General features: G+C 53.9%; 1 protein-coding gene across 1 annotated transcript; it reads left to right on the top strand.

The window, feature by feature from the left end:
- Positions 1 to 814: 814 nt before the first annotated feature.
- Positions 815 to 26,776, top strand: PLEKHD1 (pleckstrin homology and coiled-coil domain containing D1). The gene is made up of 13 exons (XM_008138908.3): positions 815 to 963; positions 9,669 to 9,762; positions 10,092 to 10,181; positions 10,427 to 10,503; positions 11,348 to 11,439; positions 12,381 to 12,433; positions 20,846 to 20,940; positions 22,316 to 22,409; positions 24,111 to 24,289; positions 24,852 to 24,984; positions 25,321 to 25,465; positions 26,041 to 26,187; positions 26,467 to 26,776. The coding sequence occupies exons 1-13, from the start codon at positions 815 to 817 to the stop codon at positions 26,640 to 26,642; spliced, it is 1,524 nt and encodes a 507-aa protein (XP_008137130.1). The 3' UTR covers positions 26,643 to 26,776.
- The last annotated feature ends 344 nt before the right edge of the window (positions 26,777 to 27,120 follow it).

Here is a 27,120-nt window from a genome sequence, read left to right as displayed (position 1 = left end):
CACGTCTTACTCGGCCACCGCTCTGCCGAGGAGGTACAGGCATCTACGCTTTACCGTGAGAAAACCAAGGCTCACCGCAGCTTCACGGAGCTACGTGAGGACTGAGTTAGGATTCCAAGCCCGGCTGTCTGACCCCACATCCCTGCTGCTCACTCTCCCTCACCCAGCGGCGAGTAGGGAACCTGTGACTCCAAGCCCATCGCAAAGCAGACGCGTTCCCAGTTCCGATGTAGGCGGTGCACGCAAGAAGGACCCCGGGGAAGAGATCCGTGCGGGAGGTGGGGGTTGGGGCGGTGCAGTGACCACTTCCCCGGCCGAGCGACCCGCCGGGATCTTCCGGACGCGGACGCGCGGCGCCCGGCCTTCTAGCCGGCGCCCGCACTGATTGGCGCTCGCGGCCGGCCTCCCGCTCGCTCACCTGCCCCGCCCAGCCAATCGGGGCCCCCGGAATCGGGGCTGCCTTCGGGAGGTGTGTGCTGCGGGGTCGCGGGGTGAGGGGAGCTGATGCTGCCGGCTGGATGCTGAGCCGCTCCCTTCCCGCCGAGTTCCCGTCGGGCCCGCCCCATCCGGAGCCCAAGTCGCAGGCTGCGCGCCCCGCACCCCGGGCCCCCTCGGCGCGGCGCTCCCGGTCCGCGCGCCTTAATGCAGCAGCTCCGACCCGGCGGCTCCCGGTCTCCGCTGTCTGAGACGCGCCCCGACGGCGCCTCCCCACGCCGCCCGCCGCGCGCGCGCGCCCGCCCTCGCCTGGAACCCAGCGTCCCTGCCGGCCCGGGGAGTGGGTGGGCCGGCCCGGGGGCAGCCCCACTGAGGCAGGATGTTCACTTCCAAGTCCAACTCGGTGTCGCCCTCGCCGTCCCTGGAGCAGGCTGACTCGGACGCGCTGGACATCAGCACCAAAGTGCAGCTCTACGGCGTGCTGTGGAAGCGGCCCTTCGGGCGGCCGTCCGCCAAGTGGTCCCGGCGGTGAGTGCGCCTCCCGCGCCCCGGGAGGGCCGCCGGGGAGGGGAGGGATCCCAGGGCCTCAGGACCCCAGGACCCCCCCCCCCTTCCCTTCCTGACCGCGCTGCCTCTGCCTTCCTTTGTGACCTTGGGCTCGCCCCCTTTCTCTCTAAGCTGGGTCCCCTGGAAGTCGTGGAGCCCAGGCTGGGCTGGGTTCCTCTCTCCCCGGGGCTGGCGGAGCTGGGCGGGACCGCTGGCCTGGGGCGGTGGGAATTCTCCGTGGAAGGGATTAAGTCTGGGTGGGAGGTTGGGTGTGGGCTGAAAGAGTTCGCGGCCGGGGTAGGAGCCGAGCTGGGTCCGGTTGGGCCGGACTGCTGCGGAAGGAGAAGCTCCGTCTCCAGCCCAGGGTGGCCTCCTGGGGCCCCCACGGCCAATTCCGCCGCCTTCACAGCACCCCTCCCCCGGCCGCAGGGTGTCCGACCTCCCACCCTCTGCCTACCCCCTTCCCCGGCACACTGAGGGCGCTTCTGAAAGACTCAGGCAGGGAGGGCGGAAGGGCCAGGAGGATCTGGGCCCAGCCTGGACGAGCTGATGTTGGCAACCCCTCCAGCCAGACATTGAAATAATTTTTTTAAATGTTTTTATTGATTTCTGAGAGGAAGGAAGGAAGGGAGAGAGAGATAGAAACATCCATGATGGGAGAGAATCATGGATCGGCTGCCTCCTGCAAGTCCCCCACTGGGGATCGAGCCTGCAACCCGGGCATGTGCCCTTGACCGGAATGGAACCTGGGACCTTTCAGTTCGCAGGCCGACGCTCTATCCACGGAGCCAAACCGGCTAGGGCTGAAATAATATTTTTTTAAAAATAAAACCTGGGCCGTGGGAAAAGAGATCCCAGCCCTGGCAGATGTTTCTCAGTAGTTAGAGAATCGGGGGTTTGATTCCAGTCAAGGGCAGGTACCTGGGTTGTAGGTTCATCCCTGGCCTGGTTGGGGCCCCTGTGGGAGGCAACCAATCCATGCGTCATCGATGTTTCTCTCTCTCTTTCCTCCGTCTCCTCCCCTCCCCCCTTCCACTCTCTTTAAAAATCACTGGGGAGTGTGTGTGTGTGTGTGTGTGTGTGTGTGTGTGTGTGTGTTGGGGGGGGGGCGTATTCTCGGATGAGAATTAACAAGAAAGAGAGAGAGATTCCAGCACTTCAGGCAGAGAAGCTGGAACTGAAGGAGGGACTAAGCCGAGGGCGGGGATCAGGTTGAGACTGAGGGGTGTGGGGGAGCGATGGATGGTCCCATCAGAAGGACTGATCCCTTGGAAGGTGTGGTGGGGGTCAGAGCAGCCTTAGTCTTTGGCACTAGCTTCCTGGTCCCCACCTCAGAGGCCACTCCCCAGACGCAGTAGCCGCTTTCCACTTAGGAATGGGCCTGAAAGGTATTGAAGGAAGGGGGAGCTCACAGCCCTGAACTTGCAGGGAGCCCCCTACGTTGGCTGGGAGCAATGGATCATCTGGACAGTTTCCCCCTTCAAGGCAACCTCAGAGCTGAGATTCGATATTGCAGTGGCCTATGGAACTCGACCCTGACCCGGCTCCCTGGAGCTGTGACCCTGCCAGGAGCCGAGGAGCGTGTCCAGATGCTCTTTCCCATCCCACTCCATGAGCTAATGTCCCCAGGACCGCCGATCACGGGGCTGTGGTTGTGGTGGTTCTGATGTTCTATTTTGATGAATAATTTAATATTCCTACAAGACCACAGAACAAATGTGAAACCATTTACGTGGCTGGTTTCGCACACACACTTGTATTAGCCCCGCCAGGCTTCTCTCCGGGATTTAGTGGGATGTAGGCCCCTTGAGTTCCTGCGAAGTTAAGCTTCTCTTTGATCCCCTAATTGGAGGCCTGGGGCAGCCTGGGGAGCATCTTGGGAGGGGCTTCCAGCATCGTGCTGTCTGAGCGGTAGGTCCCATGGGGTCTGGTCAGGAGCAGCCTTGTCTCTACCAGGACACTCCGGTGGCGGGGGAGGCGGGCAGAAAGATGCTTGTAGGCTCAGATCCATCAGCAGCGCGCCTCCCTGCCCGCTCTCTTCTGCCTCTGCTGCTCCAGGCGGCCAGCGCTCCTCCATTGGGTCTGCCTCTTGTCCTTGGCATTACTTCTTGGTCTTGTCATCCAAGACTTCGCCTGCCAGGCATTTTCACCTGATGTCATCCCTAGGAAATGTTAGGAGCCTGAGACCCTCAGGGTATGTCCCTGACCCCTCTTCACCCACGGTGTGGGGGCCTGGCTCCTGCACCCAGAGTTGATTCCAGGGGTGGGCGGTGTCAGGGACAAGGCTCCTGGCTAAAAGCACAGTAGGGAAGCCAGGGAGGGCTTGGAGAGCTGTAGCACCCCCCCACCCCAGGATCCCTCAGCATCCCCACAGCCACTCCAAAACCATCTGGTCTAAGAATTCTAGAGCTGCCTCTGTGCAGACGCCCCTTCCTCTGGGGCTCAGGAAAGAACTAACATCCCTTCTGCCCACTCGGGCCTGGGTCCATGGTCACAGTTGTGGAACTGCACACACACATGGTTTAGTAGCCTTGGGTCAGCAACAGAGCCAACCAGAGAGAGTCTGGGGTGGGAGAAGCATGATGCTACGCTTAGACCCCTCGCTTCCCAGCAGAGCCCCCTGGGCCCCAGTTCCCCATTTGTGAAATGGAGTCTCTAGACCTCAGCTAATTAGCGGCCACAGGAAGGCTTGGGGAGGGGGCAGCTCAGGCCCCAACCGCAGAGCTGTGCCATTAGGGCGATCGATGCCCTCGCTGGGCAGCTGAGGGGAGGGGGCCTGGAAAGGCTCCTGGGCTGCATAAATAAGGGATGGGCAGGATGGAGCCAGCTGTGACCAGCTGGGTTTCATAAAACCTCTTCCGCTCAGGTCTGTCTCAGGGCCTCCCGTCCCTGCCACTGAAGCAGCCCTTCCCTTTCTGGGCTGGGAAGATGCCCTTGAGCTGAAGGGTCAGCTTTTTTCCCATGGGCAACAAGAGGAGGAAGGAATCAAAAACATTACTTCTCAGAGACAGAGAATCAGGGAGAGGTGTTTAGAGGGTAAGGTTGATGGCTGACCTCCGCTTACTCTGCGAGCAGTGGAGACACGGGTGCTCTTGGCAAAAACCTTGGCAGCTCAGAGGCAAGGAGGAAAGGACTGGAGCGTCCCAGCCTCGGCCAGAGTCAGCCCCATGGAGGGCTGGTCCAGCACATAGGTGAACTCATCGGCACTCCTGTCCCTCCTTCCCCCAGGTGTAAGGTGGCCAGCGGGTCCTGCGTCCAGCCCAGCAGCTGCTCGCTCTTGTGGGCCATTGGTAGGTCCCTGCCTCAGGGAGCTGATTCACAGAATCCACTAAGTGCCAGGGGAACCATGGAGCCGGTGGCTGCAACCCCGAGACACCCCACCCATTCTGTTCCTTCTGCCTGGAACGCATCTTCCCCTTCCACTTATTCCTAAGATACTCCTATTCATTCTTCAAAACCCTCCTCTCAGAATTCCCTTGGCCAGACACCTAAACCATTCATTCCTCCTGGTCTGCACTCTTCCTGTATCTCATCCAAACTTATAGTGTCTCAGGGTATCAGTGTCACTGTCATGGTGCTTTTATAATGTCACCAGGTAGTTGGTGCTTTACAGCGCCTTTGGGTGTCCTGGTTCCTTACAGTCTTGCAGTAAACATTTAAATTGCCCCAGCTTCCCACTTACCAGCTGTGTGATCTGGAGCATATTACTTAACTTCTCTGTGCTCATTACCTCACCCAGGCCATGTGAGGAATGAATGAGTTAACGTGCATAATGATGCTACTAGAACAGGGCCTGGCACAAAGAAAGAGCTCAATAAACATTAGTTACTTTTTAGATTATTGATTTCTATTCTCTCTCTCTCTTCCTCATTTGACTATAAGCTCCTTGAGGGAAGGGAATCCTCAAGCCCTAGGGCAGTGATGGTGAACCTATGACACGTGTGTCAGCACTGACACGCGTAGCCATTTCTGATGACACGTGGCCGCTGAGGCGGCCGCATGCCGAGGATGAAACATTTGCTGCTCCTGAGGATGAAACATTTGCGAAATAATGTTTTTTCCTCAAAGTGACACACTACCCGAGTTATGCTCAGTTTTTTGGCCAAGTTTGACACACCAAGCTCAAAAGGTTGCCCATCACTGCCCTAGGGCCTAGCATAGCACCTGGCTGTCCCATGTGATTCCTTCATGCTCTCTGACCCGTGCCGACCAGAAGCTTGCAGTCACAGCAGTGCCGGGGGATGAGGCGGACCGGGCATCACCGAGCACAACACAGAACATGGGCTTGTCAGCAGACGGAGTTCCCAGTTTGCCGCTTACTGGTTGCTTAATCTCTCTGTGCCTCTCTCAGTTTCCTCATCAGTAAAACTTGAAAACAAGTATCTCCATCTTTAGAGTTATTGTGAGAGATTTACATAAGATAATGTCAATAAAACACTTAGCAAAGTGTGTGTCTTGGCACCTGTAAACGCTCCTTAATCTAGAGGTGAAAATACTATTTTTTAAGACTAGAGAGAGGAGGCAGCCAAGGTTGACACAGACCCCTTAACCTCCCACACACTCTCCAGTCTTTACCACAGCCCCGTGGGGCAGACAAGGAGGGTCCTAAGGGCTGGGGCTAAGACAGAGCCTTGCCCAGGACTGGAGTTGGGCAGGCAAAGTGCTGTGTGTTTGGGGCACAGGAAGCTGGCCAGCTGGGCTGGAGCCAAGAGCTCCCGCCGGTAGGAACTGGGTGCGCACAAATGAGAAAGGTCAGGGGAGGCTGCAGCAGACACTGAACCTAGTAATAATGGATAATAATAGTACTAATAAAAGTCAAAGGTATTGAATATTTACCATATGTCACGCAGTGTTCTGAGACTTTATGTGAACAAGCTCCTTTAATTATTTGGACAATCCTAAGAGCAATAGGTAGTATTATTATCCTCAAGTTACACTGAGGGACCTGAGGCCCAGGGAGATTAGGTGACTTGCCCTGGTCACACTGCTGGTAAGTGGCAGAGCTCCGACCCTGACTACCCCAGCTTTGATACCTACCGCCTCTGGTCCATCTGTTTCTTGCCCAGGTGCCAACATGAGGGAGGAAGCAGACTGTGGTGTGCGGAGTAGGAGCAGGGACTCTCGCCGTGGGTTCCAATCTCAGCTCCATCTCTGCCCTAGCTGTGTGACCTTGCACACATTCCTTAACCTCTAAGCCTCAGTTTTCTCCTCTGTAAAATGGGAACAAAAAGCCCTACCTTCCAAGAGAGTTACATAGATCAAATACTCTGATTCTTGTAGAGCACTTAGCACGGCAGCTGGCGATGGAGAACACCTAAATTAACGGTGACTATCTCCAGCCTTTGCACAGCCAGCCCAACTCTGCAGGGCCTATTCCTTAAATCAATGAGTGAATCTTCCCAGCAGCCCCATGAGACAGAGATTTGCACCCCCATTTTGTAGAGGAGCTGGGAAAGGATGACTCAGCCAGCCTGGGAGCTTGCCTGAAGCTGTGGCTGGAGGGAGAGAGATCATTGGATTCCAGAGCCCTTGTTCTCTCTCTGCCCATGTGTCTAGTGATCGTCTGCCTGCCACCCCCAACCCAAGTCCCTGGCACGGTGCTTTGCCCTGAGTGGGGAGGAGGCTCCGGAAGTCAGGAAAGCAAGAAGGTATTTGTGTTTGTCAGCTCAGGCTCCCCATAACAAAATACCATAGACGTCAACATCTGTTAAACTGTTCAGCTAAACCACAGAAATTCATTTCCTCGCTGTTCTGGAGGCTGGAAGTCCAAGGTCAGGTGCCAGCAAAGTCAGGCTCTGGTAGGGATCCGCTTCCTGGCTTGCAGACGTCTGCCTTCTCACTGTGTCCTCATGTGACAGAGAAAGACAGAATGCTCCCTCTTCTTTATTTAATTTTTTTGTTAATCCTCACCCAATACTTTTCCATTGATTGTTAGAGAGAGTGGAAGGAAGGGGGAGAGACACAGAGAGAGAAACATTGATTGGTTGCCTCCGTCATATGCTTCAGACCAGGGCTGGGGGTCGAGTCTACAGCCCAGGTACATGCCCTTGACCTGGATCAAACCCAGGACCCTTCAGTTGTGGGCCTAGGCTCTATCCACTGAGCCAAACCAGCTAGGGCTGCTTCCTCCTCCTCCTCCTCCTCCTCTTCTTCTTCTTCTTCTTCTTCTTCTTCTTCTTCTTCTTCTTCTTCTTTTTTTTTTTTTTTGGCTAATCCTCACTCCAGGATAGTTTTCCATTGATTTTCAGGGAGAGTGGAAGAGAGAGGGACAGAGAGAAACATTGATGTGAGAGAAACACATCGATTGCCTCCTGCACGAGCCCCGACCAGGCCCCAGCCGGGAAGGAGCCTGAAAGCAAAGTCCGTGCCCTTGACCGGAATTGAACCCGGGACCCTTTGGTTCGCAGGCTGACACTCTATCCACTGAGCCAAACTGACTAAGGCTGCTTCCTCTTCTTATAAGGCCATGATTCTGTCAGACTGTGGCCCCACTCTTTTGACCTCATTTAACCTTGTTATAGTAGGTGAAATTGATTTGTTACATGTCATTTTGCTTAAAGTTGCAAAACCTATCAATGACAGTAAGTGAGGACTTACTGCACCTCCTAAAGACTCGATCTCCAGACAGACATTGGAAGTTAGAGCTTCAACATGTGGATTGGGGGAGGGGACATAATTCAGTCCATAATGGAATTGAAAAGGGAGGAGACGGGCCCCCAGGGGGCCACCTGTGCTGCTGGGCTCACACTTTCCTGTGGGTGTTGTGTGTTCAGATGTTCAGACCACGGGGATGCATCACTCAGCCCTGTCCTAGAACCTCTGCAGGTTGGTAGAGTGATAAGCACAATCTCATTTGATCCTCACCATGATCAGATGAGGTCGGTATTATTGTGCCCCCTCCCTCCCCCTCCCCGCCCCCCGCATTCTACAGGCAAATCAACTGAAGCTCAGAGGGTGAGCTTACTTGCCCAGGGCCCCCACCCCCACCCCACCCCCGCTGGGAAATGGCAGTTCTGTGTGATGCCAAACCTGTGTTCTCAATGACTGTGACGTTCCCTAGAAACGTCTCTCAGCTCACAGGACTGATGGGGCATAGCCTGCCCTCCAGGAGCCCAACATGGTCCTTGGGACAAGATGGGCACACGGGGTGTGGCAGGGGCTCTAAGTGCCAGTGCGCAGCCCAACCAGCAAGTGCAGAAGGAGCTCAGACGGCAGTGTGGGCTGGGCTGGCCACCAGGGGTGAGGGGTTCAGCCAGATGAAGAGCGAGAGGGAGGGCATTCCAGGGAGAAGTGCGTGGTCTTAGCAGGATCATGCAGGACGTAGTGAGGTGGGCAGAAATGGCGGGGGGGAAAGCTGAGAATGGACAAGGGTCAGGTGCTGGAGGCCCCAGAATGTTCTCGCCATCCTGCGGAGGGTGATATTCATGTGCTCTTTCCCCACTAGGGGTAAAAAGGTCACCTCTGAGGTCCACAGCTCCATGTGGTGTCTGGCTGGGCCGGGAGGGTCAGTGCAAATAGAGAACATGGGTGCGCGTGAGACACACCGGAGGACAGAGTGTGCTTCACTTTCCTGGGGGAGGCGAGATGGAGCTGTCGACAGTCCCGGGACCCTCCCCGCAGGAGCTGTGGCCTCAGGAAAGGTCACAGGGCTGGGGGAGTCTTCAGAGATTCACTGACCTCATCATGCCCACCAGCAACTGTCCAAGCTCCTCACAGAGGTGTGCTGGTCAGTGGTTAACAGCGGGCTCTCCTGGGGTGGAACAGTGCTTTGTAGCGTCTGATGATTTTCCTGGTGTAAATATGCCCACTGTGACGCCCAACGTCACTGAACTCAGAGCAGAGGAGAGTCACACTGCTGGCTGGTGTGAGCCCATCTGAGCATGCTCCAGCTAACCACTGCTCCCAGCTCTCCCAGGCCCATCACGTCACCAGTGGCGTTAGCAGGGACCCTGGGGGGAAGGGGCCGGCCACCCTGTGTATTGCTGAGCCCTGGGACTTTAAGGCTCAGTGGGATCATCTTATCTTGGTCAGCTCCAGTCATTAGTCCTACAGGGGTCCCCAGGTGGGTGCCAGAGCTCCAGATATGGGCATCAAGGCTGTCGTCTCCCCAACAGTCAGAAAGCACCAGGGGCCCAGAGATCCTAAGTTAGACCCGAGTCCCAGAAGGAGGCTGTGGAGCGAAAGAAGTGCAGATGTGACGTGCAGGCTGCAGGCCTGGCCCCAGAGCTTGGTTCCCACAGTCATTTGACCCCCAGCCTTCATGATCACTTGTCAAAAGACCCATCTTGGAATCTTGTGTCTTCTTCTCCCCTCCCCCACCCTTTCTGCCCGTCCTGGGATGGACCCTAAGGGACTTGAGACAATGGCTCAAGAGGCTGAGGATACCCATGAGGAAGTATCACAGGTGCCCTCCTGTGCTGAGGGTGGCGGCTCAAGAGGGATGGAGGAGCCAGCCCTGAGGGCCTCCCATCAGCTGCCCACGGGTGCGAGGATCGGGCTGCCTAGGGCAGCAGGCAGCTGGCCAGCTGAGGCCTTTGCCCAGATGTGGAACTGAGTTGGTGAGGTTGAGTCGTGGTAGCCCCCTGGACTCCCCATGTGAGTGCAGGGCCCCCAAGGACGCTCTTGTTGTCCCAAGAAACCTCACCCTTCTCTCCTGGTTGTCCCTCTTTCTTCACCACCTGCTCTAGGTTTTTCATCATCAAAGAGAGCTTCCTTCTTTACTACTCTGAAAGTGAGAAAAAGAGCTTCGAAACCAATAAACACTTCAATATACATCCTAAGGTGAGGGGGCCTCTCCCCAGGGCCACCGTGGGGAGGGCCCAGGGGAACACTGAGGGAGGGTGTTCTGTTAGGGTGGAGGACTGTGTTCTAACAGAGTCTGAAGAACAAATCCTTCTTGGGGCACAAGACCCCCCTGCCCGTCCTGGGCTGGGCCCCCAACCTCCTGTGCCCAAGAGCCTGCCCCGCCCTGCCTCTCCTTTCTGGGAGAGTTCTGTCTGGCTCCCAGCCTGGGGCCCTCAGCAGGACCTGGCTTTGGCTAAGGGCTCCCACAGGCCTTGAGTGACCTGGGCTGGGTGGGGTGAGAGCTGCCTGTTCTGGTTCTTTCTCAGGGCGTCATCCCTCTGGGGGGCTGCCTGGTGGAGGCCAAGGAAGAGCCCAGCATGCCCTATGCCATGAAAATCTCCCACCAGGACTTTCATGTGAGTAAAGCTCTCATCTCAGCCTGGGCTCAGCCGGGACAGAGCAGCTTCTCTGGGATCCTCCAGGTGCCTGGGGGCAACCCCTCCATTGGCCTGGCCTTGGCGGGGGGGGGGAGGGGGGCGGTGTCAGTGCCATAGGATTTCGGGGTGCGGGGAGCAGCCCTGGGCCTGCAGAGGCCTGGGGCGGCCTCCGTGTCCTCAGAGCGGCCTTCTCTCAGGTGCACCGTGGCCCCTCTTCCTGGCAGGGGAACATCTTGCTGGCAGCGGAGTCTGAGTTTGAGCAGGCGCAGTGGCTGGAGATGCTGCAGGAGTCGGGGAAGGTGTAAGTGCTCCCCGCAGAAGGGCAGCCTGAGGTCCAGAAGGGGGAGGGAGGGGTGTGGGCTGGACTGACCCTGCTCTCTCTCTCTGCCGGGGTCCCGGCGGGCACTGAGGGCCCCAGGAGAGGGCAGGGTGTGGAGGAAAATGTCTGGGCCTCCTTGAGGACAGGGCTGTGGGAGTTGGTTAGGGTGGGCGAGAGCATCTGTGGGGGTCTCCTAAGTGAGCTTTGAGCAAAGTGAGCTTTGCTTGCCTAGGGTCACAGGTGGCAGACGTGGACTCCATTTGTCTCCCATTCTCAGTGAATCCAGCATCACTCATAGGACTTGGCTGCCTCCCAACCCCAGCTCAGCTCCCCAGGCCCACCATGAATCCTAGCACAGACAGAGCTTTGCAAATCAGGGTCCACATCACAGAAACCTCCAGCCCAACACAGTCCATTCGCACGTAAACTCTGGTCCTGGCACCTGCCGGTTCGAGCTGGGTCATGCTTTCAGTTCAACCAGTAACACTGAGTGTATGCCCCGTGCCAGGCCCTGCGCCGGGTGGTGGGCATTCAGTGCTGTAGAAAGCAGCCAGGAAGCAATCTCTTCTTTGCTCCAAAAGTGCTGCTGGTCCGGCCCACGGTGGCCCACTTTGCAGCCTGGGCCGGCCTCCAGGGACTGACACCGATCCATGCTGGTGGCATGCCCAGAGCCAGGGGAGCCAGGGTGGATGAGAGCTGGGATTCTGGAGAGAAGGGATGGGCGAGTACAAAACACGCACATTCTCTTTCTCCTCTACCCTTCTGTTTTCACGATTTTGTGTTTCTTCCTCTTCTCTCCTCTGTCCCATCTGCCCTCCCTCCCCAGGACTTGGAAGAACGCCCAGCTGGGAGAGGCCATGATCAAGAGCCTGGAGGCCCAGGGGCTGCAGTTGGCCAAGGAGAAGCAGGAGTATTTAGGTTGGCTGGAGGGACGGGCTGGGCTGACGCTCCCTGACGGTAGCACTTCAGGGCCAGGGGCTGTTGGAGGACCCAGGGGGGGTGTCTTGAGTGGGGCTTAGCAGGCTCCGAGGAGCCAGACACCAGCTTGGAGCCTGGAGAGCTTACTAATCAATGTCCTGTTGGCCAGCATGACAGGGGGCAGGAGGGCCTGGTGGTTTGGGGCCTGGGCTCTGGGCCCAGCGTTGTCACTTATCTATCAGCTGTGTATGTCTTCCGGCAGCACAGCCTCTCTAAGCCTCACTTTCCTCATCCTTGAAATGGGGACAGAAATAGTCCCTGGCTGTGTTGGAGGTGCTGTGGGGATGGGTTACATGAGAAAATGCCTGTAAGCACTGTGTCAGGCACGCAGTAAAGGCTCCGTAAACGGAGTCGGTGTTGCCTTGCCCTGGACCCCAGATCCCGGGCTTGCCTCCAGCTCTCACACCCCAGCCCACTTTAAACCTGACCACAAGGTTCCAGGCCCTTGTGCCCTGACCGGCTGGTTAGCATGCTGCTTGGGAAAGAAGAGTCTGAGGTTTGATCCTTCGCCTGGGACCCTCTTCCCTGCCGCCTCCTTAGACACTTGGGGCCCCAACACTGGTTCCCCTCTGCCTGCTCCAAACACCCATCAACCCCCAGGCCCGCCCTTCCCCACGAGGCAGACACTAGTGCAGAGGGGGTGCCGAGACTCTCTCGAGCTTCCAAGGACAAGGCTGTGCAATGCAGGGACAGTGACAGGAAGGAGGGTAGCAGCTCCCACCCCCAGGAGCCGGCCCCACCCTTCGGCTGGGCTGGTGCGGCTGTGCTGGCCTCTTCCTTGGGAGATGCCGGGGGGGTGACAGAGGTGACCGCGGCATCAGCCCCTCGGGACCGGGTCTGGAGTGGGCTTTTCCTGAGAGTGTGTGTGCTCACTTTGGCAGACAAACTGATGGAGGAGACCGAGGAACTCTGCCTGCAGAGGGAGCAGAGAGAGGTAGGCGCCCATGGAGGCCGCTCAGAATTGCCGCCCTTTCCCACCCCTGCCCCATCCGTGGACCCCTGAACAGCCAAGCCGAGGTGTTCTGGCTCATGTTTCTGGCATTCAGGAGTGATGTGGGGGAGCTGTGCACCCAGGGAACTGTCTGGAAAATCTGACCGGCAGAGCAGGGGAGGCCAGTGGATGACAGTGCTTGAAACTTGCCGTAGCTTCTTGGCAGGAAGGGTACTAACTAGTATGTCTTCTGGTGAAGGCCTGGAGAGGAACGTAGAGGGGTAGGTGACCACCTAGAGAAAGAGCCATCCCCAGATTTTATTAGCTGCTTTGGTAGGTAATGAGCTGCTTGCCGTTGGTGATATTCACAGGAGGCTGGGGTGGCCTCTATTAGTCATAGGGGGGTTTCTGGCACCTTGAGAGTGATTGGGTTGGATGATCTCAGGGATTCCTTCATTCTCTAAATGTCGATAATACAAGTCCTGAGGGGACCAAGCATTGGCTTGAGGCAGCCTTATGGGGTTAAGGAGGCCCTTGCTTCAATTCAGGGTGGGGAGCCGGTAAAGTCCACTTCATTTGGAATCTCCGTGCATCATTGGGCCTTGCTTGTTCTTCTGAGGAATCATTACTTCCCCCCGGAAGGCAGAGTAGGGTAGTGGTTAGCAGTGGGGGCTCTGGAGCCAGGTTGGCTGTGCATTGCACCTTCACCACTTCTAGCTGTGTGACCTTGGGCAAGTTACCTCACCTCTCTGAACATCAATATTCTCACGTGAACAATGGGGATAATAGCTTGACTGGCATGGCGCAGTGGTTGAGCATCAACCTATGAACCAGGAGTTCACAGTTCGATTCCCGGTCAGGAAACATGCCCGGGTTTCGAGCTTGATCCCCAGTGTAGGGCGTGCAGGAGGCAGCTGATCAATGATTCTCTCTCATCATAATGTTTCTATCTCTCTCTTCCTCTCCCTTCCTCTCTGAAATCAATAAAAACATATTAAAAAATAAAGTAAAACAATGGGGATCATAATTGAACTGATCTTATTAGGGATGTTGTGAGGATGAAGTGAGATGTTAAATATAAAAACTTGGTACATTGCCTGGCCGGAGTAGCTCAGCTGATTGAGCATCGTCCTGTGCACCGAAAGGTTGTTCAGGTCCCAGTCGGGACACGAAGGCAACCAATCAATGTTTCTCACATCAATGTTCCTCTCTCCTCCTCTCTCTCTCTCTCTCTCTCTCTCTCTCTCTCTCTCTCTCTCTTTCTCTCTCTCTCTCTCTTTCTCTCTCTCTCTCTCTCTCTCTCTCTCTCTCTCTCTCTCCCTTCCTCTCTCTAAGCTTGTGCTCGGTGAGGATTAAAAATAATAATAATAATAATAATAATAATAATAATAATGTTTGGCACATAATGTGTGCTTAATGAATACCTGTGTTTGTTAGCATTACAATCAGTTGTTATTAATTATGGGCCCGTCTTGCACGTGAATTGCCTGAGGCCCAACGCTGCAGGGTGGCTTGCCCAGAGAACCCCACAGCGGGGGGCCACTTCTCTTTGCCCAGCTGCTTCTCCTTGTCCTCTGCCAGGCCAGTCGCAGGGCTGGGCCATCAGCCCTGGCTCAGTGCCTGTCTCTCGACCTGACTCTTGCTTACTCCTCACCCTTCCCAGCCACCCCGTACTGGTCTCTGAAACAGGCCGCACAGTCATGTCCCATAGCACCCCAGACATTCCCAGTCCCTGGCCCAGGCCGAGTGCTTCATACATGTTTGTGGAGTGACTCAGTGAATGAACATTTTTTTAAACTTTAAATAATTTTTTATTTTTCAATTACAGTTGACATACAATATTACACTAGTTTCAGGTGTACAACCCAGTGATTAGACATTATATAACTAAGGGATCACCCCAATGAATCTAGTACCCGTCCGACACCACACATACTTACTACAAGATTATTGACTATATTCTCTCTGCTGTACTTTACATCCCTGTGATCATTCTGTAACTACCAATTCGTACTTCTTTTTTTAAAAAAACAACAACCTATTTCTTTATTGATTTCAGAGTGGAAGGGAGAAGGAGAGAGAGAAACATCAATGATGTGAGAGAATCATTGATCGGCTGCCTCCTGCACTCCCCCTACTGGGGATCAAGCCTGCAACCCAGGCTTGTGCCCTTGGCCAGAATTGAACCTGGGACCCTTCAGTCCACAGGCTGACGCTCTATCCACTGAGCCAAGCCGGCTAGGGCCCAATTTGTACTTCTTAATCCCTTCACCTTTTCACCCATCCCCATAACACGCTCCCATCTGGCAACCGTCAAAATGTTCTCTGCATCTGCTGGTATGAGTTTGTTTCTATTCTGCTTTTTCGTTTATTTTGTTGTTGTTGTTTTTTAGATTCCACATATAAGTGAAATTATATGGCGTTAGTCTTCCTCTGTCTGACTTACTTCACTCAGCACAATAGCCTCTAGGTCCATCCATGTTGTTGCAGATGGCAAGATTTTATTCTTTTTTTTTTTTATGGCTGAATCATAGTCCACTGTATATGTAGACCACTTCTTTATCCAATCATCTATTGATGGACACTTAGGCTGCTCCCATAGCTTGGCTATTGTAAGTAACGCTGCAATGAACATGTGGATGTATATCTTTTTGATTTAGTGTTTTGGGTTTCTTTGGATAAATACCCAGAAGTGGAATTGCTGGGTCCTCCTTTGTCTCTTTGTCTTAAAGTCTGTTTTGTCTGGTATAAGTATTGCTACCACAGCTGTTTGTTTGTTTCCATTTTCATGTAATATACTTTTCCATCCCTTTACTTTCAGTCTGTGTATATTTTCCAATCTGAAGTGAGTCTCTTGTAGACAGCATATGCAAGGGTCTTGTTTTATTATCCATTCAGCCTCTACTAGTATACATCTTTTGGTTGGAGCATTTAATTCATTTGCATTTAAAGTAGTTGTTGATAGATAATGTATTTATTGCCATTTTATTATTCATATTTTTATCTTTTTTCTTGTTCTTCTTAAAGAAGATCCTTTAACAATGAATGAACATATTTTATTTTTGTAATTTTACATTACATCTTGACTAATCCAGTAGGACAATTCACCCTCATTATTCTTCCAAAATTTTATCAGCTATTCTTGCCCATTTATTCTTTCAGCTGGACTTCAGCATCATGTTGTCAATTAACAACAGTAAAAAAATCCAAATCCGCCCTGGCCAATGTGGCTCAGTGGTAGAGCATGGCCTGTGCTCTGAAGGGTCACAGGTTCAGTTCCCAGTCAAGGGTGCGTACCTGGGTTGCAGGTTCTATCCCCTGGCCTGCTCAGGGCAGGTGCAGGAGGCAACCAAATTAATGTGTCTCTCTCCCATTGAGATTTCTTTCTCTCTCTCTCTTTCTCTCTCTCCCCATCCCTCCCTTCCACTCTCTAAAAAATCAATAGAAAAATATCCTCAGGTAAGGATTAAAAAAACAAAAAAAAATACAAACAAACAAAACTCCCAAACCAAAACCTGTTGAGGCTTTGTGTTAGGATCGCATGGGTTTGAGGACTGGCATGGTGACAGCAGTGGTCGGGCCTCCGTGTCTCCAGGTTCTCATTCTAGGTTCCGCCGTAGAGTTTTCCCACGCCGTCCTGTACGTTTTGAGAAGTGAGACTTCTGGTGGATTGTCAGTGACTTAAAGACAGGTAACGCAGGAAGCCAGGGGATGGGATGGAGTGACAGACACAGCCACTGGCAGGGAGAGAGACAGACTTATCCATCAGAGAGGCTAAATCTGGGGCAGCAGTCAGCCGCAGGAAAATTTAGACACTCTATCTAGGTCTTTAGCCAGGAAATGAGGGCAGTGGGGACCCACTGCACACAGGCCTCGCTTAAAGCCATAGCACGCTGAAGGAGGGAAGCCTATCAGCTGTGAACTCCCTGGGTTTTGGGTACAGAATGTGAGAGCCTCACTCGGGCCCAGCTGGTTCCCGAGGTGAAGGCTGCTCTGGGCAGGCCGGAGGGAGAGGACTGTGCCCAGGCTTACAGTCCAGGTCAGCTGCCTGCTCCAGATCAGGAATAGAACTCACTGAGTCCTTCTGTCAAGGTTTTTTTCTTCCTTCACTTAATCATCCATATAATGGAACTGCTGTCCCCTGCACCTTTCCCCTGCCCACTCCAGGTCACGGAGATTGTCTGGGTGTGCCTTGTGCCACTTAGAAAGGCATTGGGGACAATAGCCAGTGATGAGATGGAGATTCTCTGGTCTCTGAGGGGCTGCTTGGCCTAAAGGTGTGGGATCAGGAGACCCAGATTCGAGGTGTTTTTTTGTTTGTTTGTTTTGTGTTTTTTTAGAATATATTTGTATTGATTTCAGAGAGGCAGGGAGAGGGAATAGAGAGATAGAAACATCAGTGATGAGAGAGATTCATTAATCAGCTGCCTCCTGCACTCCCTACACTGGGGATCGAGCCCGCAACCCGGGCATGTGCCCTGACCAGGAATCGAACCGTGACCTCCTGGTTCGTAGGTCAGCACTCAACCACTGAGCCACGCCAGTTGGGCATCGAGTTTCAACTCTACCACTGACTGTATGGCCTGGGACAATTTAGTCTCTCGGACCTTCAGTTTCTCCATCTGCGACGCTCTGATAACAGTAATGGCTGTGCCTACCTAGTTCCTGGGTCGCTGTGAGGCTCAACGAAATAGAAAGCAGGGAGTGCTTGGTGAACTGGCAAGGCCCATGCAGATGTGTGCTGTGAGATGGTGCAGCCCTGATACCTTCCACGTAGCAGAAAGGGCATGAGCAGAGAGTGCAGGGGCAGCCACCCTGGGCTCATCTGCCTGGGGCCAGAAGATCATGTTCTTCCGTAGTCCCAGGTCCCTTTGGTGTCCCTGGCTCCCTGTGTCCCCATCTCTCTCACTCCCTGGAGGAGGGCAGCCTGCCTATTTTTTTCTTTTTTGGCTGAACTGTGAGTGCTCAGCCTTGCACATGGGCAGGCTCATGGGAAACCAGCAGTGCCCAGGGGCAGTCAGGCAGGTTTCTTGCTTCCTGGGGTGCTCCAGTCAGAACACAGACTCCTGGAGTCGGAAAATACCTCCCACTTCAAGGTGAGGCTCTTTGCTGACCTTCCTGATGGATATTGATCCTGATCCTGTGATCGTTACCTTGGCATTATGGCTCCGTTATTTGAAAGTTCTTTCTTTCATTGAGCTGGGATTTGCCATCTGGTGACTTCTTTCCAACCTTATACCCCTCCAACTTAAGTCAGGCCCGAGAGTCAGAACAAATGCTTTATGATGGAGAAAGGCTTTCGCTGAAGCAGGTCTTGGCCGACCTCAGCTGTGGCAAGGTTGCTACGAACACTCATGCCATCCTGGGCTGCAGGAGCAGAAGGTTCTGGATGCTCTGAGTTTATAGGGTGGAGGTTTCACTCTAATCAGCATTCTCGGGCTGCACCTGGACATCAGCTTCATTTAGGAGCCATACAGGTGAAATGAAAGGCGGAAAAGAAGTGAGCGGCCGGGGTGGAGAGTGTCTTTCTTTTTCCTCTTTAATACAGAGCCTTTTACTAATGGTAGAGATCATGCTCTTTGTGGAGAACAAACTTACCCTTGATCTCACCATTGACAGACAGCTCCTGTCAACTTCTCTGTGTGTTTCTTCTCAGTCTTTTAAACATGTATTGTGTATATATACATATCTTAAGCTTAATAGGATCATATCAGATATTCCATTTTATGGCCTGCTTTTTCATTATACCTTTATTAACATTGTACATCCAGCAATTTTTCATGTCATTCAGCATTCTTTGGAAACATCTGTTTTAGTGACCATGTACTGATTCGTTAATACGTGATGTTTAATTTAATTAATCTTCTATTTTGGGACATCTAGGCTGTTTTCACTATTATAAATTACATCACAGTGAGCATCCTTATACATCATTCCTGATCTACTTTTATAATTATTTCTTTTTAAATTATTTTTTATTTTTATTTATTGATGAGAGAGAAAGAAACATTGATTTGTTGTTCCACTTATTTATAAATTCATTGGTTGATTTTTGCATGTGCTCTGACTGGGGATCAAACCTGCAAACTTGTTGTATTGGGACAACTCTCTCACCAACTGAGCTACCTAGCCAGGGCCTCTAATTATTTCTTTTTAAAAAATATTTTTTCTTTATTGACTTCAGAGAGGAAGGAAGAGGGAGAGAAGGGTAGGAACATCAATGATAAGAGATTATCATTGATCAGATGCCTCCTACACGTTCCACTCTGGCGATTGAGCCCACAACCCGGGCATGTGCCCTGACCAGGAATTGAACCATGACCTCCTGGTTCATAGGTCAATGCTCAACCACTGAGCCACACTGGCTGGGCTAATATCTTTAGGCTAGATTCCTGTAGGTGGAATTACTGATGCAAAGGGCAAAAACCTTTAAGACTCCTGATTAGATGAGCTAGTTTCCTGGAAACACATTCCCTTAGGGGAAAAAGACTCCTGATGCCTGTTGCCAAATTGCTTTTCAGAAACTTTGTACCTATTTACACTCTTATAACAGTGTATGGACATTTCCATGGCATTTTAATAATTTACTTTCTCCCATTTTCAATTACAAAAGATATCCCAGACCTGGTTGGTTTAGCTCAATAGATAGAGCATCGGCTTGTGGACTGAAGCGCCTCAGGTTCAATTCCGGTCAAGGGCACATGCCCGGGTTTCGGTCTTGATCCCCAGTAGGGGCCATGCAGGAGGCAGCTGATCAATGATTCTCTGTCATCATTGATGTTTCTATCTCTCTCTCTCCCTTTCCTGTCCTCTCTCTGAAATCAATAAAAATATACCTATATATAAAAAGATATTCCAGTGTCATGGTAAGTACAGGGAAATATTTGTAAGTCAGAGTCCTGGAGAAAGGGGCTCTCCAGGGAGAAGAAACCAAGGGTGTGGGTGGCATCCTCCAGCTGGGTCCTGGGTGACCTCTTCTGTACCATCAGAAGCCAGGTAGCTATAAGAGCCGGGTGCCTATAAGAGCCAGCTAGCTTCCCTGGTGGTTTTAATTATATTTATATTATGTCTATATATGGCTGTGTCTACTGCAATGACACATAACTCCAAAATATTAGTGGCTTTGAACGGCGACCATCTATTTCTCACTCAGCCACCTGGGTCAGCTGGGGGCTCTGCTCCACATCTCCTCTCAGGGATCCAGGCTAATCCAGCCTCGAGCGTTTGCAACAACAGTGGCTACTATGGAGGGGAAAAGGGAACATAGCGTGTCAGGCCCTGTCTCTTAAAGGCATCTGCCTGGAAGTGACATACTTCTGCTCACATTCCATTGGCCTTAGCCAGTCCCATGGGCCCGCCCAGCTTTTGCAGGTACACTGTGGCTGTGTGGTGTGCCCAGAGGGGCATCAGGATGCCAGTGAGCAGCCCTCATGGTGACCATCAGTGAGCCACGCCAAGAGAGACAATAAAGATCAGAAAGAAAAACTTCTTTGGGTAAGAAGCTTAGGAAAGGAGGGCTTGGGGTTTGGAATCAGATCTTTCCTTTAGGTTTTATTCTTTCTCTGTATCTCCTCAAAGCCAATGGCAACGTCCCCCTCCAGCCAGCTCCACTCCTTGGTGGGGTTTCCATAACCCTTGAGAACAAAGCCCCTGGCTGGAAAATGAGAGTATCGTTTGGAGCTAGAAGATGAGAAAGAAAGTGGATCTAGAAGTAATATCCTTCCAACAGTGTGAAATGTGGGGGAGCAAAGCTGTCATCACAAACAGGCTTCTCTCTAGCCAAGCTTCACGTGAAGTGTACCCCCAACACCACCTGTCATTGGAGCTCAGAAAACAGGAGCCCGAGGCCACATGCTTGATGGGACACCCTTACGCTATCAGCATTCCTGGAGGGACTGGTGTGGCCTGGAGGCTTCTGGCTCTTCTGTCCCCTTGGAGCTGAGTATAGGGGAGGCTGCGGCCACCTGTGCTCATGGCTTCGAAGATGCTGTGAGAAAAAATAATTCTTCGTCTCTGACTTTTGGGGTGGGAGTGGCTTCTCTTTGCCACTTGTAGTAGATGTCACTTCAGGGATCTTTAATGGAAATACATTCTCCCCACTCTATCCTCCGGGGCTTGAGGGCCAGCCAATGTGCCTTAGGGTGGGAGTGACATGTAGAATTATCATCGTGTCCAGTCACAGGAAATAATGCTGGGATCCTTTCTAAACCCTGCCTTCAGCTTGCTGAGTGAGCCCAGGTCATCACAGGTTTTGGTTTGGAGACTGTCATTGAGGGGACCAGGGCTCAGCAAGACTCAATTTCAAGTTTGGTCCAGCGCATGCCCCAGGCTGTGCTGAATCCCAGAGGGTCCCCTGGGTGAGAGCGGGGGTTCCCTTTGCTGCCTGTGACTCTTGCTTCTCTCCATTCTCTTCAGGAGCTCGAGCGCCTTAACCAGGTGCTGGAGGCTGAGAAGCAGCAGTTTGAGGAGGTGGTGCAGGAGCTGAGAATGGAGCAGGAGCAGATCAAGAGGTGGTGGTGGTGCCCTGGAGGGGAGCGGGAGGGCGGTGCCTCCGGGCTAGCACAGTATTAGGCACAGGCTCCTGGTCAGCCCTGGGGAGAGGCCCCCGCCCAGGAGGTCCTCTGTACGTGATGACTTGGTTTGGTCTTTCTTCCCAATGCTCCAGGCCTCGGAGTGTGCCCAGAAAAAGCTGTAGTTCCCACACAAACAGGCCACTTCTGCCCACTGAGGCCTGAGGCAAGGGCAGGTGCAGACAGGCCTCCCCTAAGCAACAAGCCCTCCTGCCGCTGTCAGCCCTTCCTTTCCCAGGGCAGACAGGACAAGATTAGCCAAGACCCCCAACATTCCCTGTCTCTCTCGCACAATCCCTTCACATTCTGGCTAGTGGTATCCCTTGAGATCTTTAGTCCTGTGTCTGGTGTACAAACCAGTTTGCACATTATAATCATTTAACAGAATTAGAGTCTCCTAAAGGTAGAGCCCAGTTATCTGTATTTTTAAAAAGCCCCGCAGGTCATTCGGACGCAGCCTGTCCAGGAATGTGGAGACCCCTGCTCTGGGGACGGTGGTGGTGGTATGACTGTCCTCATCACTGTCGATCATTAGCGATAGCAACCATCTTACAAAGGAAGTCATTTGACATATAATTGAGGGAGGGAGAAACTCAGAGGATCTTACCAAGTAAATAGCCGAACACCTGCTCACTTTCAGAATTGTGCCAGACCCTGGAACGGAAGACTAGTCCTCTCCCTGAAGATCTGGTGGGGGAAATCAGACTGACACCCAGGAAACATCAACACAATAATGTATAACCAAGTGCTAGGAGGCCTGGGGCAGCCCTGTGTTCCAGGGATTAAGATATATGCACCATCCTTATGGGCTTGAACAGAGATGGGGCTGAGCTGGGCCCTGAAGATGGATTTGAAAAATTGGGCAGGAGAAAGGGGAAGGTATTCCAAGCAGGAGGAGGGGAAACCAGGTGTGGCCTGAGGGGGCCCAGGCTTGTAACGAAAGCAGCAAGGAGTTTGTCACCCCAGAGAAAGGCCTCTGCCATGTCCCATGTCAGTGAGTGTGGGTTCTAGCAGGAACTGTCCAGGGACGACGGGGTGAGACCCCTATGTTCCCCCAGTGCTTCTCTGCCTGTGGGTGGCCCTGGGTTTACCCCACTGACAAATGCATGAGTATCGAGAGCAAGTGACTTCAATCCCACTGGGCTAGGATCTCAGCCCTGGGTCCCTACATCTGCTGGCAGGACCCAGCCATGCGGAGGGGCTGGCCTTCCAAGGACCCCACTGAGCCTTATGGGGAGGTGAAACAAGCTATTCTAGGTACAAAGGGGACTAGGAGGGGTGGGCACCGCCATACGCATGCCCTCTGTCCCCACAGGGAGCTAGAACTGACTGCAAGATGCCTCAAGGGTGTGGAGCAAGAGAAAAAGGAGCTGAGGCACTTCACAGAGGCCTTGCAGCAGACGCTGGAGGTGAGGGGCCGCTGGCCGGGTGGTTCTTTGGGCCACGTGATACTGTTTTGTTTTGTTTTCTGTTTCCCTAGTTACTGAGCCATCCGCAAGGGTAACAGGGCGCAAAGGGGCACTGACCTAAGGGACTCTTCTCTGTGGACGTTTGGGAACTCTAGCCGACTTGTGAGGCCCAAAGCAGGACCCAGAAGGGCAAACTCGAGTTTGCCCTTGCTATGACCATGGCCTCAGGAAATCCACCTTCTTCAGTGCTTACGTTTTTATGCAGATGGAGGATTGATTAGGATGGGAGGCGGGGCCGCCCACCACTTCCTTCTTCTTGTGGCTCATTCGTTTAGCTGATCCAGGGGGAAATTGAGCAGGGAGGGAAATCAGCTGCCAGGTCACCTCCATTTGATACCACAGAAACTGGGGGGGACGGTGGCATGTGTCAAGGACAAAGAGCCAACTCTCCAGGATGGCATGCAAGTGCAAACTCTGGCCCCAGCCTCTCCTCCACTGTTGCCCTCTGCTGCCCTTCCACACCCAGAGCAGACACCGACCCCCTATTCCACATGCCCCCCCGCCCGAAACCATGTGCCCTCATCCTCCACACCTTTGCCCATACAGTCCCTTCTACACATGTCCTTTCACCCCTTTCATCCTTCTAAGGATGGAGAACTCTTTCATCCTTCTAAGGCTCAGCTTGGACATCACGTTGGTCAAGCTTCCCTGCTGCTGCGTAGCAGGAATTTGCTCTGAGCTCTGGGCTCCCACAGCACTTCGTTATGGCACTGAACACTCTAGGCCAGTGGTCGGCAAACTCATTAGTCAACAGAGCCAAATGTCAACAGTACAACGATTGAAATTTCTTTTGAGAGCCAAATTTTTTAAACTTAAACTTCTTCTAACGCCACTTCTTCAAAATAGACTCTTCCCAGGCCGTGGTATTTTGTGGGAGAGCCACACTCAAGGGGCCAAAGAGCCGCATGGGGCTCGCGAGCCGCAGTTTGCCGACCACTGCACTAGGCTGTGTTTCCTAAACTGTGAGCTTCACTAGGCTGTGTCTTAAGGCCTTTCCAAGCCCAGCACTTAAAGTGAGCTTGGCATGGCAGGGGGATCTTAACGTTTACTGAATGAATGAACTGCCTGGCAGACTGTAAGCGTTTCTCTTCTGTCTCCACTGACTGGGGCGGTGTTTGTGGGGCCTTTATTTGTCTATCTTTCTCCATTTCATATCATAGGAGGTGGTTCCCTTGAATGGTTTCAACTCCAGAATGTCTGGGATGTGCGAGATCTCAGTCTGATAAATGGGGAGAACATAAACCAGCTCTTAGTCTGGTCCTGTTGGGTGTTTTTCACGTGATGCCAACACATTCCTTCACTTGCCGCTGGAGGAACAAGGACCCCAGAGGGTCAGGGTGCCCTTGGGTCTTGGTGTCCCCTGGTTATAGTAGGGCCACCTCCCCTAGACGCCTCCTTGGGCTCCTCTCTGACTCCCACGATGGAGGGGTAACCTTGCCTTGTTGTGAGGAAGGAGATCTTGGTTGGCTTTTACCTCAAGGGAAGAAAGGAGACATCCCAGGTGTCCCTCATACAGGACTGAGCGTGGAGGGCACCGCTCCCTGGAATCGGAAGGCAGGTGAGGGAAACCATGTTGGTTGAGGAACCTAAATTAGGCTCTTTCTCTCCCTTCTCTCCCTTCTTCCCATCCCTCCACGCCAGGAGCTCTCCATAGAGAAGAAGAAAACCCTGGAAATGCTGGAGGAGAATGAGAACCAACTGCAGACACGGGCCAATCAGAGCGAGCAGCCCTCTCCCAATGGGGGTCTCCATAGCAACCTGAGGCAGATCGAGGGGAAGATGCAGCAGCTCTTGGAAGAGAAGCTCCTGGCAGAGAAGCGGTGAGGAGCCCTGGACCCATGGGTCCACGATGGGCTCTGGGGATCGGTAATTTCCTTGAACTGGACACCTGGACTTTTGGGTTCTAGTTGCCATTGCCCAGATAGGTCGCTCACTTCCTTCTGCCCAGGACTCAGTTTTCCCACCAGGCAAATGGGAAGAGAACCTTCACTACCCAGAACTGACTGGATCATTATCTCTTGCAAAGGTGTGAGCTATACAGACAGTCACTCGGTCCGTATAACAGTGCTTTGTGGCCTGCTGGGAAGGTCCTCTGAGATCCCTTTTACAGATGAGGAGACTGAGTCCTATAACTTTCCTGAGGTCACAGAACCAGCAAGACCTGGACCCAGGGCTCAGGCGTTCTGACTGTAAGACAGGCTCCCCTCACCTGACCACACTGCTCCCTCATCACCTGGGTGACAGGACCCAGAATGTTTGGGGGGGCGGGGGTCCTGAAGCCTGGGCCTCAGATTTCTTCAGCCAGTTCTCTCTGAGGGGCTGTCCTCCCAGGGGAAACCCCCTTTGGTGAGTGAGCCCTGACTCAGTGCCTTTCCCGGGCAGGATGAAGGAGAACGAGGAGCGCTCACGGGCCCTGGAGGAGGAGCGTGAGTTCTATTCCAGCCAGTCCCAGGCGCTGCAGAACTCGCTGCAGGAGCTGACAGCACAGAAGCAGCAGGCCGAGCAGGAGCTCAAGGTGCCTCCCCTGTCCGGGAGACTCCCCTCACATCCCTGCACTTTACCAGCAACTGCCTGAATTATCTCTGCCCACCTGACCAGCCAGGGGCAGGCGATAGAGCCGCCCTGAGGGGACGCAGCGGGCCTGCCACTTCTGTGGGGCATCATTGCTGGGTGTGCGGTCGAGTCCAGGCCGCCTGGTCAAGGGTGTAAGACAGGAGGCAGGAGGTGGTAACTTCCATCCATGCCCAAAGGCGAGAAAGCCCACTTGAGTCAGGGCTGATCAGGCAAGGCTTCCAGGGGAGATGGCAGCTGCCCCCCAAAACCCCACATCTCTCCGTCCCTCTCCCTTCAGGCTGAGGTGAAGGTCCGTATGGACCTGGAGAGACGTCTGCGGGAGGCCGAGGCGGCCTTGAGGAGCCTGGAACAAGGGCTCAACTCCAAGGTGCGGAACAAGGAGAAGGAGGAGAGGATGCGGGCTGACGTGAGCCATCTGAAAAGTAAGCGCTGCCCTCGGTGCCCGGCCCCTCAGCCCGTGGAGCCTGAACCAGGGCTAGTGCCCCACACGGGGCCTGGTGTGCACTAGACGTTCTAGATCAGTGATGGGCAACCTTTTGAGCTTGGTGTGTCAAACTTCGCCAAAACACTGAGCATAACTCGGGTAGTGTGTCACTTTGAGGAAAAAACTAACTCCAAGACTCTAGTCGCACATGTTTCATCCTCAGGAGCAGCAAATGTTTCATCCTCGGCATGCGGCCGCGTGTCATCAGAAATGGCTACGCGTGTCAGTGCTGACACGTGTGTCATAGGTTCGCCATCACTGTTCTAGATGTTGATGGAGTTTCTCCAGACACCTGCCTGCCAGCATCTTCTTGATGCTGCTTCCTTTCAGCTGTTGGACCTGGGGAGGGGGCAGGGGAGAAAGCCTGCAGTTCTGCCCCCTCCAGCAGGTGGCTCTGGTCTTCCATAGGATGGGCTCTAAGTGTTTCTCATTTCCTGGCACCTGGATCCTGGGCGGGCGGGGCGGGGCGGGGCCGGCCTGGCCGGAGGGGAAACGCCGTGAACTTGGGCGCAGGGTTCTTCGAGGAGTGCATCCGGAACGCCGAGCTGGAGGCCAAGATGCCGGTCATCATGAAGAACTCCGTGTACATCCACAAGGCGGCCACTCGCCGCATCAAGAGCTGCCGTTTCCACCGGCGCCGGTCCAGCACCTGGAATGACAGTGAGTGTGGGCCTCTGTGTGCCCCGTGGGATGGGGATGGCCCCAGGCCGCAGGGACACGTAGGAAGAGGGCAGGTGGGAGAGCTGGCCCAGCTCTGAGGCCAATGTGGCCTTGAAGCTGCCCCCCAGCCTTGGGCTTTTCCCAGGCTTACGGGAGCCCGTGGGGGGGAAGGGGCTGGAGAAGCTCAGCAGCAGTGAGGGAGGGAGTGGGCTGGGGTCGGGGGGCAGGGCCACGCCTTGTGGAGGAAGGACTTCACCAGCGGCGGGGCCCTCTCCCCAGTGAAGCCGTCCCAGTCCTTCATGACCTCCCAGCTGGAAGCCAACAACATAGAGGAGCTGAAGGAGGTGGCCAAGCGGCTGAGCCGAGACCAGCGCTTCCGGGAATCCATCTACCACATCATGGTGACCCAGCCCGGACCGCCCTCAGCGCTTGCTCCTCCCCGGGGTGGAAAGTGATGGCTTTGCCCCCACCCCGGCCTCCCAAGTCTTTGCTGGGTGGGGCTGGGAAGACGTGCTGGGGGAGGCTGACTCTACCTGGCTTCTCTCAGCTCTCCTCTGGGCCCGCGCCTCACCCTCAAAGGATGCCACCTCCCTTACCACCCCTACCCCAGACCCTGCCCTTGGGTCTATGCCAGGCCCGTGCAGGCCCCAGCTGGGTGCTGTCCGTTTGTCAGGATGAGGCCAGGAAGAGGCCTGGCTGCATGTGGAGGCTTTTTTTTCTCGGTTGGGGAGTGAGGTGGGCAGGGCCCACAGCTCTCTGTCGTGCCCAGTCTACCTCTCTGTGACTCTGCCACCTGCCCGTCCTGGTGTGTGAAGGCTTCCCCTCCCCACCTTGATCTTTGCTTCCCCGAGGGGCTCCCTCACCCTCTCTTTGCTTCAGCGACCCATGGGCATCCCTCCGTCACGGGCCCTCACGTTGGCCACATTGTGAGGC

This window comes from Eptesicus fuscus, chromosome 5 (assembly GCF_027574615.1).
Source record: "Eptesicus fuscus isolate TK198812 chromosome 5, DD_ASM_mEF_20220401, whole genome shotgun sequence".
Lineage (NCBI taxonomy): Eukaryota > Metazoa > Chordata > Mammalia > Chiroptera > Vespertilionidae > Eptesicus > Eptesicus fuscus.
Note: the sequence above shows the minus strand (reverse complement) of the source record. Positions and strands in the feature narration are given on the sequence as shown.

Coding starts and splice junctions, on each gene's coding strand:
- PLEKHD1 (XM_008138908.3), top strand. CDS start 815: ATGTTCACTTCCAAGTCCAACTCGGTGTCGCCCTCGCCGTCCCTGGAG. Junction 12,434..20,845: donor TGCAGAGGGAGCAGAGAGAG/GTAGGCGCCCAT, acceptor CATTCTCTTCAG/GAGCTCGAGCGCCTTAACCA. Junction 20,941..22,315: donor GAGCAGGAGCAGATCAAGAG/GTGGTGGTGGTG, acceptor CTGTCCCCACAG/GGAGCTAGAACTGACTGCAA.